The sequence below is a fragment of the Salvelinus fontinalis genome, chromosome 14, assembly GCF_029448725.1.
Source record: "Salvelinus fontinalis isolate EN_2023a chromosome 14, ASM2944872v1, whole genome shotgun sequence".
Classification (NCBI taxonomy): domain Eukaryota; kingdom Metazoa; phylum Chordata; class Actinopteri; order Salmoniformes; family Salmonidae; genus Salvelinus; species Salvelinus fontinalis.
Window position 1 is genome coordinate 6955217 of NC_074678.1, and position 18090 is coordinate 6973306.

At 38.3% G+C, this 18090-nt stretch overlaps 1 protein-coding gene across 1 annotated transcript in view; it reads left to right on the top strand.

Moving 5' to 3' along the window:
- Nucleotides 1-18090, top strand: part of LOC129869447 (P protein-like) — a 77227-nt gene that overhangs the window by 7941 nt on the left and 51196 nt on the right. Inside the window, exon 3 of the mRNA XM_055943876.1 lies at nt 15754-15862. Within this exon, the coding sequence (XP_055799851.1) occupies nt 15754-15862 (109 nt within the window). The remainder of the gene's footprint in view (nt 1-15753; nt 15863-18090) is intronic.

Consider the following 18090-nt stretch of genomic DNA (forward strand, 5'->3'; position numbering starts at 1 on the left):
CTGTTACTAGACTACTAGTCCTGTTACTATCACTACTAGTCCTGTTACTACACTACTAGTCCTGTTACTACACTACTAGTCCTGTTACTACCACTTCTAGTCCTGTTACTATACTACCACTACTAGTCCTGTTACTACACCACCACTACTAGTCCTGTTACCACCACTACTAGTCCTGTTACTATCACTACTAGTCCTGTTACTACACTACTAGTCCTGTTACTACACTACTAGTCATGTTACTACCACTACTAGTCCTGTTACTACCACTACTAGTCCTGTTACTACCACTACTAGTCCTGTTACTACCACTACTAGTCCTGTTACTACCACTACTAGTCCTGTTACTAGACTACTAGTCCTATTACTATACTACCACTACTAGTCCTGTTACTACCACTACTAGTCCCGTTACTACCACTACTAGTCCTGTTGCTACCACTACTAGTCATGTTACTAGACTACTAGTCCTGTTACTATACTACCACTACTAGTCCTGTTACTACCACTACTAGTCCTGTCACTATACTACCACTACTAGTCCTGTCACTACCACTACTAGTTATGTTACTACCACTACTAGTCCTGTCACTACACTACCACTACTAGTCCTGTTACTACCACTACTAGTCCTGTCACTATACTACCACTACTAGTATTGTTACTATACTACCACTACTAGTCCTGTCACTACCACTACTAGTTATGTTACTACCACTACTAGTCCTGTCACTACACTACCACTACTAGTCCTGTTACTACGACTACTAGTCCTGTCACTACACTACCACTACCAGTCATGTCACTACCACTACTAGTCCTGTCACTACACTACCACTACTAGTCCTGTCACTATACTACAACTACTAGTCCTGTCACTATACTACCACTACTAGTCCTGTCACTATACTACCACTACAGTCCTGTCACTACCACTACTAGTCATGTCACTATACTACTAGTCATGTCACTATACTACCACTACTAGTCCTGTTACTATGCTACCACTACTAGTCCTGTCACTACCACGACTAGTCCTGTCACTATACTACTAGTCATGTCACTCTACTACCACTACTAGTCCTGTTACTATACTACCACTACTAGTCCTGTCACTACCACTACTAGTCCTGTCACTATACTACTAGTCATGTCACTATACTACCACTACTAGTCCTGTCACTATACTACCACTACTAGTCCTGTCACTACACTACCACTACTAGTCCTGTCACTACCACTACTAGTCCTGTCACTATACTACTAGTCATGTCACTATACTACCACTACTAGTCCTGTCACTACCACTACTAGTTATGTCACTATACTACCACTACTAGTCATGTCACTATACTACTAGTCCTGTCACTACCACTACTAGTCCTGTTACTATACTACTAGTTCTGTCACTACCACTACTAGTCCTGTTACTATACTACTAGTCCTGTCACTACCACTACTAGTCCTGTCACTATACTACTAGTCCTGTCACTACCACTACTAGTTATGTCACTATACTACCACTACTAGTCATGTCACTATACTACTAGTCCTGTCACTACCACTACTAGTCCTGTTACTATACTACTAGTTCTGTCACTACCACTACTAGTCCTGTTACTATACTACTAGTCCTGTCACTACCACTACTAGTCCTGTCACTATACCACTAGTCCTGTCACTACACTACCACTACTAGTCCTGTCACTATACTACAACTACTAGTCCTGTCACTATACTACCACTACTAGTCCTGTCACTATACTACCACTACTAGTCCTGTCACTACCACTACTAGTCATGTCACTATACTACTAGTCATGTCACTATACTACCACTACTAGTCCTGTTACTATGCTACCACTACTAGTCCTGTCACTACCACGACTAGTCCTGTCACTATACTACTAGTCATGTCACTCTACTACCACTACTAGTCCTGTTACTATACTACCACTACTAGTCCTGTCACTACCACTACTAGTCCTGTCACTATACTACTAGTCATGTCACTATACTACCACTACTAGTCCTGTCACTATACTACCACTACTAGTCCTGTCACTACACTACCACTACTAGTCCTGTCACTACCACTACTAGTCCTGTCACTATACTACTAGTCATGTCACTATACTACCACTACTAGTCCTGTCACTACCACTACTAGTTATGTCACTATACTACCACTACTAGTCATGTCACTATACTACTAGTCCTGTCACTACCACTACTAGTCCTGTTACTATACTACTAGTTCTGTCACTACCACTACTAGTCCTGTTACTATACTACTAGTCCTGTCACTACCACTACTAGTCCTGTCACTATACCACTAGTCCTGTCACTACCACTACTAGTCCTGTCACTATACTACTAGTTCTGTCACTATACTACTAGTCCTGTCACTACCACTACTAGTCCTGTTACTGTACTACCACTACTAGTCCTGTCACTATACTACTAGTCATGTCACTATACTAACACTACTAGTCCTGTCACTACCACTACTAGTTATGTCACTATACTACTAGTTCTGTCACTATACTACTAGTCATGTCACTATACTACCACTACTAGTCATGTCACTATACTACTAGTCATGTCACTATACTACCACTACTAGTCATGTCACTACACTACCACTACTAGTCATGTCACTATACTACCACTACTAGTCATGTTACTATACTACCACTACTAGTCATGTCACTATACTACCACTACTAGTCATGTCACTACACTACCACTACTAGTCATGTCACTATACTACCACTACTAGTCGTGTCACTATACTACCACTACTAGTCATGTCACTATACTACCACTACTAGTCATGTTACTATACTACCACTAGTAGTGGTAGTAACAGGACTAGTAGTGGTAGTATATAGGATATAGGGTTCTAGTAGGTTTCTTGTAGCATATAGGGTTCTAGTAGGTTTCTTGTAGCATATAGGGTTCTAGTAGGTTTCTTGTAGGATATAGGGTTCTAGTAGGTTTCTTGTAGGATATAGGGTTCTAGTAGGTTTCTTGTAGATTATAGGTTTCTTGTAGGATATAGGGTTCTTTTAGGCTATAGGGTTCTAGTAGGGTTCTAGTAGGTTTCTTGTAGGTTTCTAGTAGGTTTCTTGTAGGCTATAGGGTTCTAGTAGGTTTCCTGTAGGATATAGGTTTCTTGTAGGTTTCTTGTAGGTTTCTTGTAGGTTTCTTGTAGGCTATAGGGTTCTAGTAGGTTTCCTGTAGGCTATAGGGTTCTAGTAGGTTTCTTGTAGGATATAGGGTTATTGTAGGCTATAGGTTTCTAGTAGGTTTCTTGTAGGATATAGGGTTCTAGTAGGTTTCTTGTAGGATATAGGGTTCTAGTAGGTTTCTTGTAGGTTTCTTGTAGGTTTCTTGTAGGATATAGGGTTCTAGTAGGTTTCTTGTAGGATATAGGGTTCTAGTAGGTTTCTTGTAGGTTTCTTGTAGGTTTCTTGTAGGCTATAGGGTTCTAGTAGGTTTATTGTAGGCTATAGGGTTCTAGTAGGTTTCTTGTGGGATATAGGGTTCTAGTAGGTTTCTTGTAGGATATAGGGTTCTAGTAGGTTTCTTGTAGATTTCTTGTAGGTTTCTTGTAGGCTATAGGGTTCTAGTAGGTTTCTTGTAGGATATAGGGTTCTAGTAGGTTTCTTGTAGGTTTCTTGTAGGTTTCTTGTAGGATATAGGGTTCTAGTAGGTTTCTTGTAGGATATAGGGTTCTAGTAGGTTTCTTGTAGGTTTCTTGTAGGTTTCTTGTAGGCTATAGGGTTCCAGTAGGTTTCTTGTAGCATATAGGGTTCTAGTAGGTTTCTTGTAGGTTTCTTGTATGTTTCTTGTAGGATATAGGGTTCTAGTAGGTTTCTTGTAGGATATAGGGTTCTAGTAGGTTTCTTGTAAGTTTCTTGTAGGTTTCTTGTAGGTTTCTTGTAGGCTATAGGGTTCCAGTAGGTTTCTTGTAGGCTATAGGGTTCTAGTCGGATATAGGTTTCTTGTAGGATATAGGTTTCTAGTAGGTTTCTTGTAGGATATAGGGTTCTAGTAGGATATAGGTTTCTTGTAGGATATAGGGTTCTAGTAGGTTTCTTGTAGGATATAGGGTTCTTGTAGGATATAGGTTTCTTGTAGGATATAGGGTTCTAGTAGGTTTCTTGTAGGATATAGGGTTCTAGTAGGTTTCTTGTAGCATATAGGGTTCTAGTAGGTTTTTGTAGGATATAGGGTTCTAGTAGGTTTCTTGTAGCATATAGGGTTCTAGTAGGTTTCTTGTAGGATATAGGGTTCTAGTAGGTTTCTTGTAGGATATAGGGTTCTAGTAGTTTTCTTGTAGGCTATAGGGTTCTAGTAGGTTTCTTGTAGGATATAGGGTTCTAGTAGTTTTCTTGTAGGCTATAGGGTTCTAGTAGGTTTCTTGTAGGCTATAGGGTTCTAGTAGGTTTCTTGTAGGATATAGGGTTCTAGTAGTTTTCTTGTAGGCTATAGGGTTCTAGTAGGTTTCTTGTAGGATATAGGTTTCTTGTAGGATATAGGGTTCTAGTAGGTTTCCTGTAGGCTATAGGTTTATTGTAGGTTTCTTGTAGGATATAGGTTTCTTGTAGGATATAGGGTTCTAGTAGGTTTCTTGTAGGCTATAGGGTTCTAGTAGGTTTCTTGTAGGCTATAGGTTTCTTGTAGGTTTCTTGTAGGCTATAGGGTTCTAGTAGGGTTCTAGTAGGTTTCTAGTAGGTTTCTTGTGGGTTTCTTGTAGGCTATATGGTTCTAGTAGGTTTCTAGTAGGTTTCTTGTGGGTTTCTTGTAGGATATAGGTTTCTTGTAGGTTTCTTGTAGGATATAGGGTTCTAGTAGGTTTCTTGTAGGATATAGGGTTCTAGTAGGTTTCTTGTAGGTTTCTTGTAGGTTTCTTGTAGGCTATAGGGTTCTAGTAGGTTTATTGTAGTCTATAGGGTTCTAGTAGGTTTCTTGTAGGCTATAGGGTTCTAGTAGGTTTCTTGTAGGATATAGGGTTCTAGTAGGTTTATTGCAGGATATAGGGTTCTAGTAGGTTTCTTGTAGGTTTCTTGTAGGTTTCTTGTAGGCTATAGGGTTCTAGTAGGTTTCTTGTAGGATATAGGGTTCTAGTAGGTTTCTTGTAGGTTTCTTGTAGGATATAGGGTTCTAGTAGGTTTCTTGTAGGATATAGGGTTCTAGTAGGTTTCTTGTAGGTTTCTTGTAGGTTTCTTGTAGGTTTCTTGGAGGCTATAGGGTTCCAGTAGGTTTCTTGTAGGCTATAGGGTTCTAGTAGGATATAGGTTTCTTGTAGGATATAGGTTTCTAGTAGGTTTCTTGTAGGATATAGGTTTCTAGTAGGATATAGGTTTCTTGTAGGATATAGGGTTCTAGTAGGCTTCTTGTAGGATATAGGGTTCTTGTAGGATATAGGTTTCTTGTAGGATATAGGGTTCTAGTAGGTTTCTTGTAGGATATAGGGTTCTAGTAGGTTTCTTGTAGCATATAGGGTTCTAGTAGGTTTCTTGTAGGATATAGGGTTCTAGTAGGTTTCTTGTAGCATATAGGGTTCTAGTAGGTTTCTTGTAGGCTATAGGGTTCTAGTAGGTTTCTTGTAGGATATAGGGTTCTAGTAGGTTTCTTGTAGGATATAGGGTTCTAGTAGGTTTCTTGTAGCATATAGGGTTCTAGTAGGTTTCTTGTAGGATATAGGGTTCTAGTAGGTTTCTTGTAGCATATAGGGTTCTAGTAGGTTTCTTGTAGGATATAGGGTTCTAGTAGGTTTCTTGTAGGATATAGGGTTCTAGTAGTTTTCCTGTAGGCTATAGGGTTCTAGTAGGTTTCTTGTAGGATATAGGGTTCTAGTAGTTTTCTTGTAGGCTATAGGGTTCTAGTAGGTTTCTTGTAGGATATAGGGTTCTAGTAGTTTTCTTGTAGGCTATAGGGTTCTAGTAGGTTTCTTGTAGGATATAGGTTTCTTGTAGGATATAGGGTTCTAGTAGGTTTCCTGTAGGCTATAGGTTTATTGTAGGTTTCTTGTAGGATATAGGTTTCTTGTAGGATATAGGGTTCTAGTAGGTTTCTTGTAGGCTATAGGGTTCTAGTAGGTTTCTTGTAGGCTATAGGTTTCTTGTAGGTTTCTTGTAGGTTTCTTGTAGGCTATAGGGTTCTAGTAGGGTTCTAGTAGGTTTCTAGTAGGTTTCTTGTGGGTTTCTTGTGGGTTTCTTGTAGGCTATATGGTTCTAGTAGGTTTCTAGTAGGTTTCTTGTGGGTTTCTTGTAGGCTATATGGTTCTAGTAGGTTTCTTGTTGTTTTCTTGTAGGTTTCTAGTAGGTTTCTTGTAGACTATAGGGTTCTAGTAGGTTTCTTGTAGGTTTCTAGTAGGTTTCTTGTTGTTTTCTTGTAGGTTTCTTGTAGGTTTATTGGAGGCTATAGGGTTCCAGTAGGTTTCTTGCAGGTTTCTAGTAGGTTTCTTGTAGGTTTCTTGTAGGCTATAGGTTTCTTGTAGGTTTCTTGTAGACTATAGGGTTCTAGTAGGTTTCTTGCAGGTTTCTAGTAGGTTTCTTGTTGTTTTCTTGTAGGTTTCTTGTAGGCTATAGGTTTCTAGTAGGTTTCTTGTAGACTATAGGTTTCTTGTAGGCTATAGGTTTCTTGTAGGTTTCCTGTAGGTTTCTTGTAGATTTCCTGTAGGCTATAGGTTTCTTGTAGGTTTCCTGTAGGTTTGTTGTAGACTATAGGTTTCTTGTAGGCTATAGGTTTCTAGTAGGTTTCTTGTAGGCTATAGGTTTCTTGTAGGTTTCTTGTAGGTTTCCTGTAGGCTATAGGTTTCTTGTAGGTTTCCTGTAGGCTATAGGTTTCTTGTAGGTTTCCTGTAGGTTTCTTGTAGGTTTCCTGTAGGCTATAGGTTTCTTGTAGGTTTCCTGTAGGTTTCTTGTAGGTTATAGGGTTCTAGTAGGGTTCTAGTAGGTTTCTAGTAGTTTTCCTGTAGGCTATAGGTTTCTTGTAGGTTTCCTGTAGGCTATAGGTTTCCTGTAGGTTTCTTGTAGGCTATAGGTTTCTTGTAGGTTTCTTGTAGGCTATAGGTTTCTTGTAGGTTTCTTGTAGGCTATAGGTTTCTTGTAGGTTTCTTGTAGGTTTCTTGTAGGCTATAGGTTTCTTGTAGGTTTCTTGAAGGCTATAGGTTTCTTGTAGGTTTCTTGTAGGTTTCCTGTAGGCTATAGGTTTCTTGTAGGTTTCCTGTAGGCTATAGGTTTCTTGTAGGTTTCTTGTAGGTTTCTTGTAGATTTCTTGTAGGCTATAGGTTTCTTGTAGATTTCTTGTAGGCTATAGGGTTCTTGTAGGTTTCCTGTAGGCTATAGGTTTCTTGTAGGTTTCTTGTAGGTTTCTTGAAGGCTATAGGTTTCTTGTAGGTTTCTTGTAGGTTTCCTGTAGGCTATAGGTTTCTTGTAGGTTTCTTGTAGGCTATAGGTTTCTTGTAGGTTTCCTGTAGGTTTCTTGTAGGCTATAGGTTTCTTGTAGGTTTCCTGTAGGTTTCTTGTAGGATATAGGTTTCTTGTAGGTTTCCTGTAGGTTTCATGTAGGCTATAGGTTTCTTGTAGGTTTCCTGTAGGTTTCTTGTAGGCTATAGGTTTCTTGTAAGTTTCTTGTGGGTTTCCTGTAGGCTATAGGTTTCTTGTAGGTTTCCTGTAGGCTATAGGGTTCTTGTAGGTTTCCTGTAAGTTTCTTGTAGGTTTCGTGTAGGTTTCCTGTAGGCTATAGGTTTCTTGTAGGCTATAGGTTTCTTGTAGGCTTTAGGTTTCCTGTAGGCTATAGGTTTCTTGTAGGTTTCTTGTAGACTATAGGTTTCTTGTAGGCTATAGGTTTCTTGTAGGTTTCCTGTAGGCTATAGGTTTCTTGTAGGTTTCCTGTAGGCTATAGGTTTCTTGTAGGTTTCTTGTAGGTTTCCTGTAGGCTATAGGTTTCCTGTAGGCTATAGGTTTCTTGTAGGCTATAGGTTTCTTGTAGGTTTCCTGTAGGCTATAGGTTTCTTGTAGGTTTCTTGTAGGCTATAGGTTTCTTGTAGGTTTCTTGTAGGCTATAGGTTTCTTGTAGGTTTCTTGTAGGCTATAGGTTTCTTGTAAGTTTCTTGTAGGTTTCCTGTAGGCTATAGGTTTCTTGTAGGTTTCCTGTAGGCTATAGGTTTCTTGTAGGCTATAGGTTTCTTGTAAGTTTCTTGTAGGTTTCCTGTAGGCTATAGGTTTCTTGTAGGTTTCCTGTAGGCTATAGGTTTCTTGTAGGCTATAGGTTTCTTGTAGGCTATAGGTTTCTTAAGTTTCTTGTAGGTTTCCTGTAGGCTATAGGTTTCTTGTAGGTTTCCTGTAGGCTATAGGTTTCTTGTAAGTTTCTTGTAGGTTTCCTGTAGGCTATAGGTTTCTTGTAGGTTTCTTGTAGGATATAGGTTTCTTGTAGGCTATAGGTTTCTAGTACGTTTCTTGTAGGCTGTAGGTTTCTAGTAGGTTTCTTGTAGGTTTCTTGTAAGTTTCTTGTAGGTTTCTTGTGGGTTTCCTTTATGCTATACGTTTCTTGTAGGTTTCTTGTAGGTTTCCTGTAGGCTATAGGTTTCTTGTAAGTTTCTTGTAGGTTTCTTGTAGGTTTCCTGTAGGCTATAGGTTTCTTGTAGGTTTCTTGTAAGTTTCTTGTAGGTTTCGTGTAGGCTATAGGTTTCTTGTAGGTTTCGTGTATGCTATAGGTTTCTTGTAGGTTTCGTGTAGGCTATAGGTTTCTTGTAGGTTTCGTGTAGGCTATAGGTTTCTTGTAGGCTATAGGTTTCTTGTAGGTTTCGTGTAGGCCATATGTTTCTTGTAGGTTTCGTGTAGGCTATAGGTTTCTTGTAGGCTATAGGTTTCTTGTAGGCTATAGGTTTCTTGTAGGTTTCCTGTAGGCTATAGGTTTCTTGTAGGTTTCTTGTAGGCTATAGGTTTCTTGTAAGTTTCTTGTAGGTTTCCTGTAGGCTATAGGTTTCTTGTAGGTTTCTTGTAGGATATAGGTTTCTTGTAGGCTATAGGTTTCTAGTACGTTTCTTGTAGGCTGTAGGTTTCTAGTAGGTTTCTTGTAGGTTTCTTGTAAGTTTCTTGTAGGTTTCTTGTGGGTTTCCTTTATGCTATAAGTTTCTTGTAGGTTTCTTGTAGGTTTCCTGTAGGCTATAGGTTTCTTGTAAGTTTCTTGTAGGTTTCTTGTAGGTTTCCTGTAGGCTATAGGTTTCTTGTAGGTTTCTTGTAAGTTTCTTGTAGGTTTCGTGTAGGCTATAGGTTTCTTGTAGGTTTCGTGTAGGCAATAGGTTTCTTGTAGGTTTCGTGTAGGCTATAGGTTTCTTGTAGGTTTCGTGTAGGCTATAGGTTTCTTGTAGGCTATAGGTTTCTTGTAGGTTTCGTGTAGGCTATAGGTTTCTTGTAGGTTTCGTGTAGGCTATAGGTTTCTTGTAGGCTATAGGTTTCTTGTAGGCTATAGGTTTCTTGTAGGTTTCCTGTAGGCTATAGGTTTCTTGTAGGTTTCTTGTAGGCTATAGGTTTCTTGTAAGTTTCTTGTAGGTTTCCTGTAGGCTATAGGTTTCTTGTAGGTTTCCTGTAGGCTATAGGTTTCTTGTAGGCTATAGGTTTCTTGTAGGTTTCTTGTAGGCTATAGGTTTCGTGTAGGCTATAGGTTTCTTGTAGGATTCCTGTAGGCTATAGGTTTCTTGTAGGCTATAGGTTTCTTGTAGGCTATAGGTTTCTTGTAGGTTTCCTGTAGGCTATAGGTTTCTTGTAGGTTTCTTGTAGGCTATAGGTTTCTTGTAAGTTTCTGTAGGTTTCCTGTAGGCTATAGGTTTCTTGTAGGTTTCCTGTAGGCTATAGGTTTCTTGTAGGTTTCCTGTAGGCTATAGGTTTCTTGTAGGCTATAGGTTTCTTGTAAGTTTCTTGTAGGTTTCCTGTAGGCTATAGGTTTCTCGTAGGCTATAGGTTTCTTGTAGGCTATAGGTTTCTTAAGTTTCTTGTAGGTTTCCTGTAGGCTATAGGTTTCTTGTAGGTTTCCTGTAGGCTATAGGTTTCTTGTAAGTTTCTTGTAGGTTTCCTGTAGGCTATAGGTTTCTTGTAGGTTTCTTGTAGGATATAGGTTTCTTGTAGGCTATAGGTTTCTAGTACGTTTCTTGTAGGCTGTAGGTTTCTAGTAGGTTTCTTGTAGGTTTCTTGTAAGTTTCTTGTAGGTTTCTTGTGGGTTTCCTTTAGGCTATAAGTTTCTTGTAGGTTTCTTGTAGGTTTCCTGTAGGCTATAGGTTTCTTGTAAGTTTCTTGTAGGTTTCTTGTAGGTTTCCTGTAGGCTATAGGTTTCTTGTAGGTTTCTTGTAAGTTTCTTGTAGGTTTCGTGTAGGCTATAGGTTTCTTGTAGGTTTCGTGTAGGCTATAGGTTTCTTGTAGGTTTCGTGTAGGCTATAGGTTTCTTGTAGGTTTCGTGTAGGCTATAGGTTTCTTGTAGGCTATAGGTTTCTTGTAGGTTTCGTGTAGGCTATAGGTTTCTTGTAGGTTTCGTGTAGGCTATAGGTTTCTTGTAGGCTATAGGTTTCTTGTAGGCTATAGGTTTCTTGTAGGTTTCCTGTAGGCTATAGGTTTCTTGTAGGTTTCTTGTAGGCTATAGGTTTCTTGTAAGTTTCTTGTAGGTTTCCTGTAGGCTATAGGTTTCTTGTAGGTTTCCTGTAGGCTATAGGTTTCTTGTAGGTTTCCTGTAGGCTATAGGTTTCTTGTAGGCTATAGGTTTCTTGTAGGTTTCTTGTGGGCTATAGGTTTCGTGTAGGCTATAGGTTTCTTGTAGGTTTCCTGTAGGCTATAGGTTTCTTGTAGGCTATAGGTTTCTTGTAGGCTATAGGTTTCTTGTAGGTTTCCTGTAGGCTATAGGTTTCTTGTAGGTTTCTTGTAGGCTATAGGTTTCTTGTAGGCTATAGGTTTCTTGTAGGCTATAGGTTTCTTGTAGGTTTCCTGTAGGCTATAGGTTTCTTGTAGGTTTCTTGTAGGCTATAGGTTTCTTGTAAGTTTCTGTAGGTTTCCTGTAGGCTATAGGTTTCTTGTAGGTTTCCTGTAGGCTATAGGTTTCTTGTAGGTTTCCTGTAGGCTATAGGTTTCTTGTAGGCTATAGGTTTCTTGTAAGTTTCTTGTAGGTTTCCTGTAGGCTATAGGTTTCTCGTAGGCTATAGGTTTCTTGTAGGCTATAGGTTTCTTAAGTTTCTTGTAGGTTTCCTGTAGGCTATAGGTTTCTTGTAGGTTTCCTGTAGGCTATAGGTTTCTTGTAAGTTTCTTGTAGGTTTCCTGTAGGCTATAGGTTTCTTGTAGGTTTCTTGTAGGATATAGGTTTCTTGTAGGCTATAGGTTTCTAGTACGTTTCTTGTAGGCTGTAGGTTTCTAGTAGGTTTCTTGTAGGTTTCTTGTAAGTTTCTTGTAGGTTTCTTGTGGGTTTCCTTTAGGCTATAAGTTTCTTGTAGGTTTCTTGTAGGTTTCCTGTAGGCTATAGGTTTCTTGTAAGTTTCTTGTAGGTTTCTTGTAGGTTTCCTGTAGGCTATAGGTTTCTTGTAGGTTTCTTGTAAGTTTCTTGTAGGTTTCGTGTAGGCTATAGGTTTCTTGTAGGTTTCGTGTAGGCTATAGGTTTCTTGTAGGTTTCGTGTAGGCTATAGGTTTCTTGTAGGTTTCGTGTAGGCTATAGGTTTCTTGTAGGCTATAGGTTTCTTGTAGGTTTCGTGTAGGCTATAGGTTTCTTGTAGGTTTCGTGTAGGCTATAGGTTTCTTGTAGGCTATAGGTTTCTTGTAGGCTATAGGTTTCTTGTAGGTTTCCTGTAGGCTTTAGGTTTCTTGTAGGTTTCTTGTAGGCTATAGGTTTCTTGTAAGTTTCTTGTAGGTTTCCTGTAGGCTATAGGTTTCTTGTAGGTTTCCTGTAGGCTATAGGTTTCTTGTAGGTTTCCTGTAGGCTATAGGTTTCTTGTAGGCTATAGGTTTCTTGTAGGTTTCTTGTGGGCTATAGGTTTCGTGTAGGCTATAGGTTTCTTGTAGGTTTCCTGTAGGCTATAGGTTTCTTGTAGGCTATAGGTTTCTTGTAGGCTATAGGTTTCTTGTAGGTTTCCTGTAGGCTATAGGTTTCTTGTAGGTTTCTTGTAGGCTATAGGTTTCTTGTAAGTTTCTGTAGGTTTCCTGTAGGCTATAGGTTTCTTGTAGGTTTCCTGTAGGCTATAGGTTTCTTGTAGGTTTCCTGTAGGCTATAGGTTTCTTGTAGGCTATAGGTTTCTGGTAAGTTTCTTGTAGGTTTCCTGTAGGCTATAGGTTTCTTGTAGGTTTCCTGTAGGCTATAGGTTTCTTGTAGGCTATAGGTTTCTTGTAGGCTATAGGTTTCTTGTAAGTTTCTTGTAGGTTTCCTGTAGGCTATAGGTTTCTTGTAGGTTTCCTGTAGGCTATAGGTTTCTTGTAAGTTTCTTGTAGGTTTCCTGTAGGCTATAGGTTTCTTGTAGGTTTCTTGTAGGCTATAGGTTTCTTGTAGGCTATAGGTTTCTAGTACGTTTCTTGTAGGCTATAGGTTTCTTGTAGGTTTCCTGTAGGTTTCTTGTAGGTTTCCTGTAGGCTATAGGTTTCTTGTAGGTTTCCTGTAGGTTTCTTGTAGGCTATAGGGTTCTAGTAGGGTTCTAGTAGGTTTCTACTAGGTTTCATGTAGGCTATAGGTTTCTTGTAGGTTTTCTGTAGGTTTCTTGTAGGCTATAGGTTTCTTGTAGGTTTCCTGTAGGCTATAGGTTTCTTGTAGGTTTCTTGTAGGCTATAGGTTTCTTGTAGGTTTCTTGTAGGTTTCCTGTAGGCTATAGGTTTCTTGTAGGTTTCTTGTAGGCTATAGGTTTCTTGTAGGTTTCCTGTAGGCTATAGGTTTCTTGTATGTTTCTTGTAGGTTTCCTGTAGGCTATAGGTTTCTTGTAGGTTTCCTGTAGGCTATAGGTTTCTTGTAGGTTTCCTGTAGGCTATAGGTTTCTTGTAGGTTTCTTGTAGGCTATAGGTTTCTTGTGGGTTTCTTGTAGGTTATAGGTTTCTTGTAGGTTTCTTGTAGGTTTCCTGTAGGCTATAGGTTTCTTGTAGGTTTTTTGTAGGTTTCCTGTAGGCTATATGTTTCTTGTAGGTTTCTTGTAGGCTATAGGTTTCTTGTAGGTTTCCTGTAGGTTTTTTGTAGGCTATAGGTTTCTTGTAGGTTTCCTGTAGGTTTCTTGTAGATTTATTTTATGTTTCTTGTAGGTTTCTTGTAGGCTATAGGGTTCTTGTAGGTTTCCTGTAGGCTATAGGTTTCTTGTAGGTTTCTTTTAGGCTATAGGTTTCTTGTAGGTTTCCTGTAGGTTTCCTGTAGGCTATAGGTTTTTTTGTAGGTTTCCTGTAGGCTATAGGTTTCTTGTAGGTTATAGGGTTATTGTAGGCTATATGTTTCTTGTAGGTTTCTTGTAGGCTATAGGTTTCTTGTAGGTTTCCTGTAGGCTATATGTTTCTTGTAGGCTATAGGTTTCTTGTAGGCTATAGGTTTCTTGTAAGTTTCTTGTAGGTTTCCTGTAGGCTATAGGTTTCTTGTAGGTTTCCTGTAGGCTATAGGTTTCTTGTAGGCTATAGGTTTCTTGTAGGCTATAGGTTTCTTGTAAGTTTCTTGTAGGTTTCCTGTAGGCTATAGGTTTCTTGTAAGTTTCTTGTAGGTTTCCTGTAGGCTATAGGTTTCTTGTAGGTTTCCTGTAGGCTATAGGTTTCTTGTAGGTTTCTTGTAGGCTATAGGTTTCTTGTAGACACACACACACACACACACACACACCGACACACCACACCACATATGATTAACCCTGATAACTGGGACATGAAAAACACAAGGCAGAAGCAATTCTTGCAGAAATGTTTTATTTTATTCATTCAACATGGATGTTATCTAGATAATGAAGTTGGCTTAATTTGAGAAAAACATCACAAGCAATACACAGTCAAGATCTCTCTTCACTTCCTCTCTTCTACTAAATACACAGTCAAGATTCTCTTCACTTCCTCTCTTCTACTAAATACACAGTCAAGATTCTCTTCATTTCCTCTCTTCTACTAAATACACAGTCAAGATCTCTCCACTACCTCTCTTCTACTAAATACACAGTCAAGATCTCTCTTCACTTCCTCTCTTCTACTAAATACACAGTCAAGATTCTCTTCACTTCCTCTCTTCTACTAAATACACAGTCAAGATCTCTCTTCACTTCCTCTCTTCTACTAAATACACAGTCAAGATCTCTCTTCACTTCCTCTTTTCTACTAAATACACAGTCAAGATCTCTCTTCACTTCCTCTCTTCTACTAAATACACAGTCAAGATTCTCTTCACTTCCTCTCCTCTGCTAAATACACAGTCAAGATTCTCTTCATTTCCTCTCTTCTACTAAATACACAGTCAAGATTCTCTTCATTTCCTCTCTTCTACTAAATACACAGTCAAGATTCTCTTCATTTCCTCTCTTCTACTAAATACACAATCAAGATCTCTCTTCATTTCCTCTCTTCTACTAAATACACAATCAAGATCTCTCTTCATTTCCTCTCTTCTACTAAATACACAGTCAAGATCTCTCTTCACTTCCTCTCTTCTACTAAATACACAGTCAAGATCTCTCTTCACTTCCTCTTTTCTACTAAATACACAGTCAAGATCTCTCTTCACTTCCTCTCTTCTACTAAATACACAGTCAAGATTCTCTTCACTTCCTCTCCTCTGCTAAATACACAGTCAAGATTCTCTTCATTTCCTCTCTTCTACTAAATACACAATCAAGATTCTCTTCACTTCCTCTCTTCTACTAAATACACAGTCAAGATTCTCTTCATTTCCTCTCTTCTACTAAATTACAGGCAGCGTCCAAATAAAATGTATTCTTATTCTACTAACAGAACAGAATAACACTCTTCTTCTCTCCTGACAGAGCATAATAACAGACACTCTTCTTCTCTCCTGACAGAGCATAATAACAGACACTCTTCTTCTCTCTTGACAGAGCATAATAACAGACACTCTTCTTCTCTCCTGACAGAGCATAATAACAGACACTCTTCTTCTCTCCTGACAGAGCATAATAACAGACACTCTTCTTCTCTCCTGACAGAACAGAACAACAGACACTCTTCTTCTCTCCTGACAGAACAGAACAACAGACACTCTTCTTCTCTCCTGACAGAACAGAACAACAGACACTCTTCTTCTCTCCTGACAGAACAGAACAACAGACACTCTTCTTCTCTCCTAACAGAACAGAATAACAGACACTCTTCTTCTCTCCTGACAGAACAGAATAACAGACACTCTTCTTCTATCCTAAGAGAACAGAATAACACTCTTCTTCTCTCCTGACAGAACAGAACAACAGACACTCTTCTTCTCTCCTGACAGAACAGAATAACAGACACTCTTCTTCTCTCCTGACAGAACAGAACAACAGACACTCTTCTTCTCTCCTGACAGAACAGAACAACAGACACTCTTCTTCTCTCCTGACAGAACAGAACAACAGACACTCTTCTTCTCTCCTGACAGAACAGAACAACAGACACTCTTCTTCTCTCCTGACAGAACAGAACAACAGACACTCTTCTTCTCTCCTGACAGAACAGAACAACAGACACTCTTCTTCTCTCCTGACAGAACAGAACAACAGACACTCTTCTTCTCTCCTGACAGAACAGAACAACAGACACTCTTCTTCTCTCCTAACAGAACAGAATAACAGACCGAGTCCTCCTGGTGAAGTGTATATCTGTGCTGGGGGTCGTCATCTTCATGTTCTTCCTGAACTCCTTTGTTCCCAGCATTCATCTGGAGCTGGGTAAGCTGCTGTAGTATCTCATTAAAACCCTGCGCCCCTAAAGGAACCCTATTCCCTATGAAGTGTACTACTTTGGACCCTGGTCAAAAAGTAATGCTCTACATAATGGCGAATAGGATGCCATTTTAGACACAGCCTGGTAATGAATGACTAAGAACAAGTGCATTGTTTTCACTGGCTTGACGACTAGTTGTATGTTCTGTTAGTATAGTAATTACACATGGTTGTATGTTCTGTTAGTATAGTAATTACACATGGTTGTATGTTCTGTTAGTATAGTAATTACACATGGTTGTAGGTACTGTTACTATAGTAATTACACATGGTTGTAGGTACTGTTACTATAGTAATTACACATGGTTGTAGGTACTGTTACTATAGTAATTACACATGGTTATAGGTTCTGTTAGTATAGTAATTACACATGGTTGTATGTTCTGTTAGTATAGTAATTACACATGGTTGTATGTTCTGTTAGTATAGTAATTACACATGGTTGTAGGTACTGTTACTATAGTAATTACACATGGTTGTAGGTACTGTTACTATAGTAATTACACATGGTTGTAGGTACTGTTACTATAGTAATTACACATGGTTATAGGTTCTGTTAGTATAGTAATTACACATGGTTGTAGGTTCTGTTACTATAGTAATTACACATGGTTGTAGGTACTGTTACTATAGTAATTACACATGGTTGTAGGTTCTGTTACTATAGTAATTACACATGGTTATAGGTTCTGTTAGTATAGTAATTACACATGGTTGTATGTTCTGTTAGTATAGTAATTACACATGGTTGTAGGTACTGTTACTATAGTAATTACACATGGTTGTAGGTACTGTTACTATAGTAATTACACATGGTTGTATGTTCTGTTACTATAGTAATTACACATGGTTGTAGGTTCTGTTACTATAGTAATTACACATGGTTGTATGTTCTGTTACTATAGTAATTACACATGGTTGTAGGTACTGTTACTATAGTAATTACACATGGTTGTATGTTCTGTTACTATAGTAATTACACATGGTTGTAGGTACTGTTACTATAGTAATTACACATGGTTGTAGGTTCTGTTACTATAGTAATGTAATTATACATGGTTGTAGGTTCTGTTACTATAGTAATGTAATTATACATGGTTGTAGGTTCTGTTACTATAGTAATGTAATTACACATGGTTGTAGGTTCTGTTAGTATAGTAATGTAATTATACATGGTTGTATGTTCTGTTACCATAGTAATTACACATGGCTGTAGGTTCTGTTACTATAGTAATGTAATTACACATGGTTGTAGGTTCTGTTACTATAGTAATGTAATTACACATGGTTGTAGGTTCTGTTACTATAGTAATGTAATTACACATGGTTGTAGGTTCTGTTAGTATAGTAATGTAATTATACATGGTTGTAGGTTCTGTTACTATAGTAATGTAATTATACATGGTTGTATGTTCTGTTAGTAATGTAATTACACATGGTTGTAGGTTCTGTTAGTAATGTAATTACACATGGTTGTAGGTTCTGTTAGTAATGTAATTATACATGGTTGTAGGTTCTGTTACTATAGTAACGTAATTATACATGGTTGTAGGTTCTGTTACTATAGTAACGTAATTATACATGGTTGTAGTTTCTGTTACTATAGTAACGTAATTATACATGGTTGTAGTTTCTGTTAGTAATGTAATTACTCATGGTAGTAGGTTCTGTTACTATAGTAATGTAATTACACATGGTTGTAGGTTCTGTTACTATAGTAATGTAATTATACATGGTTGTATGTTCTTTTACTATAGTAATGTAATTACACATGGTTGTAGGTTCTGTTAGTAATGTAATTACACATGGTTGTAGGTTCTGTTACTATAGTAATGTAATTACACATGGTTGTAGGTTCTGTTACTATAGTAATGTAATTATACATGGTTGTATGTTCTGTTAGTAATGTAATTATACATGGTTGTAGGTTCTGTTAGTAATGTAATTACACATGGTTGTAGGTTCTGTTACTATAGTAATGTAATTATACATGGTTGTAGGTTCTGTTACTATAGTAATGTAATTACACATGGTTGTAGGTTCTGTTACTATAGTAATGTAATTACACATGGTTGTAGGTTCTGTTACTATAGTAATGTAATTATACATGGTTGTAGGTTCTGTTAGTAATGTAATTATACATGGTTGTGGGTTCTGTTAGTAATGTAACTATA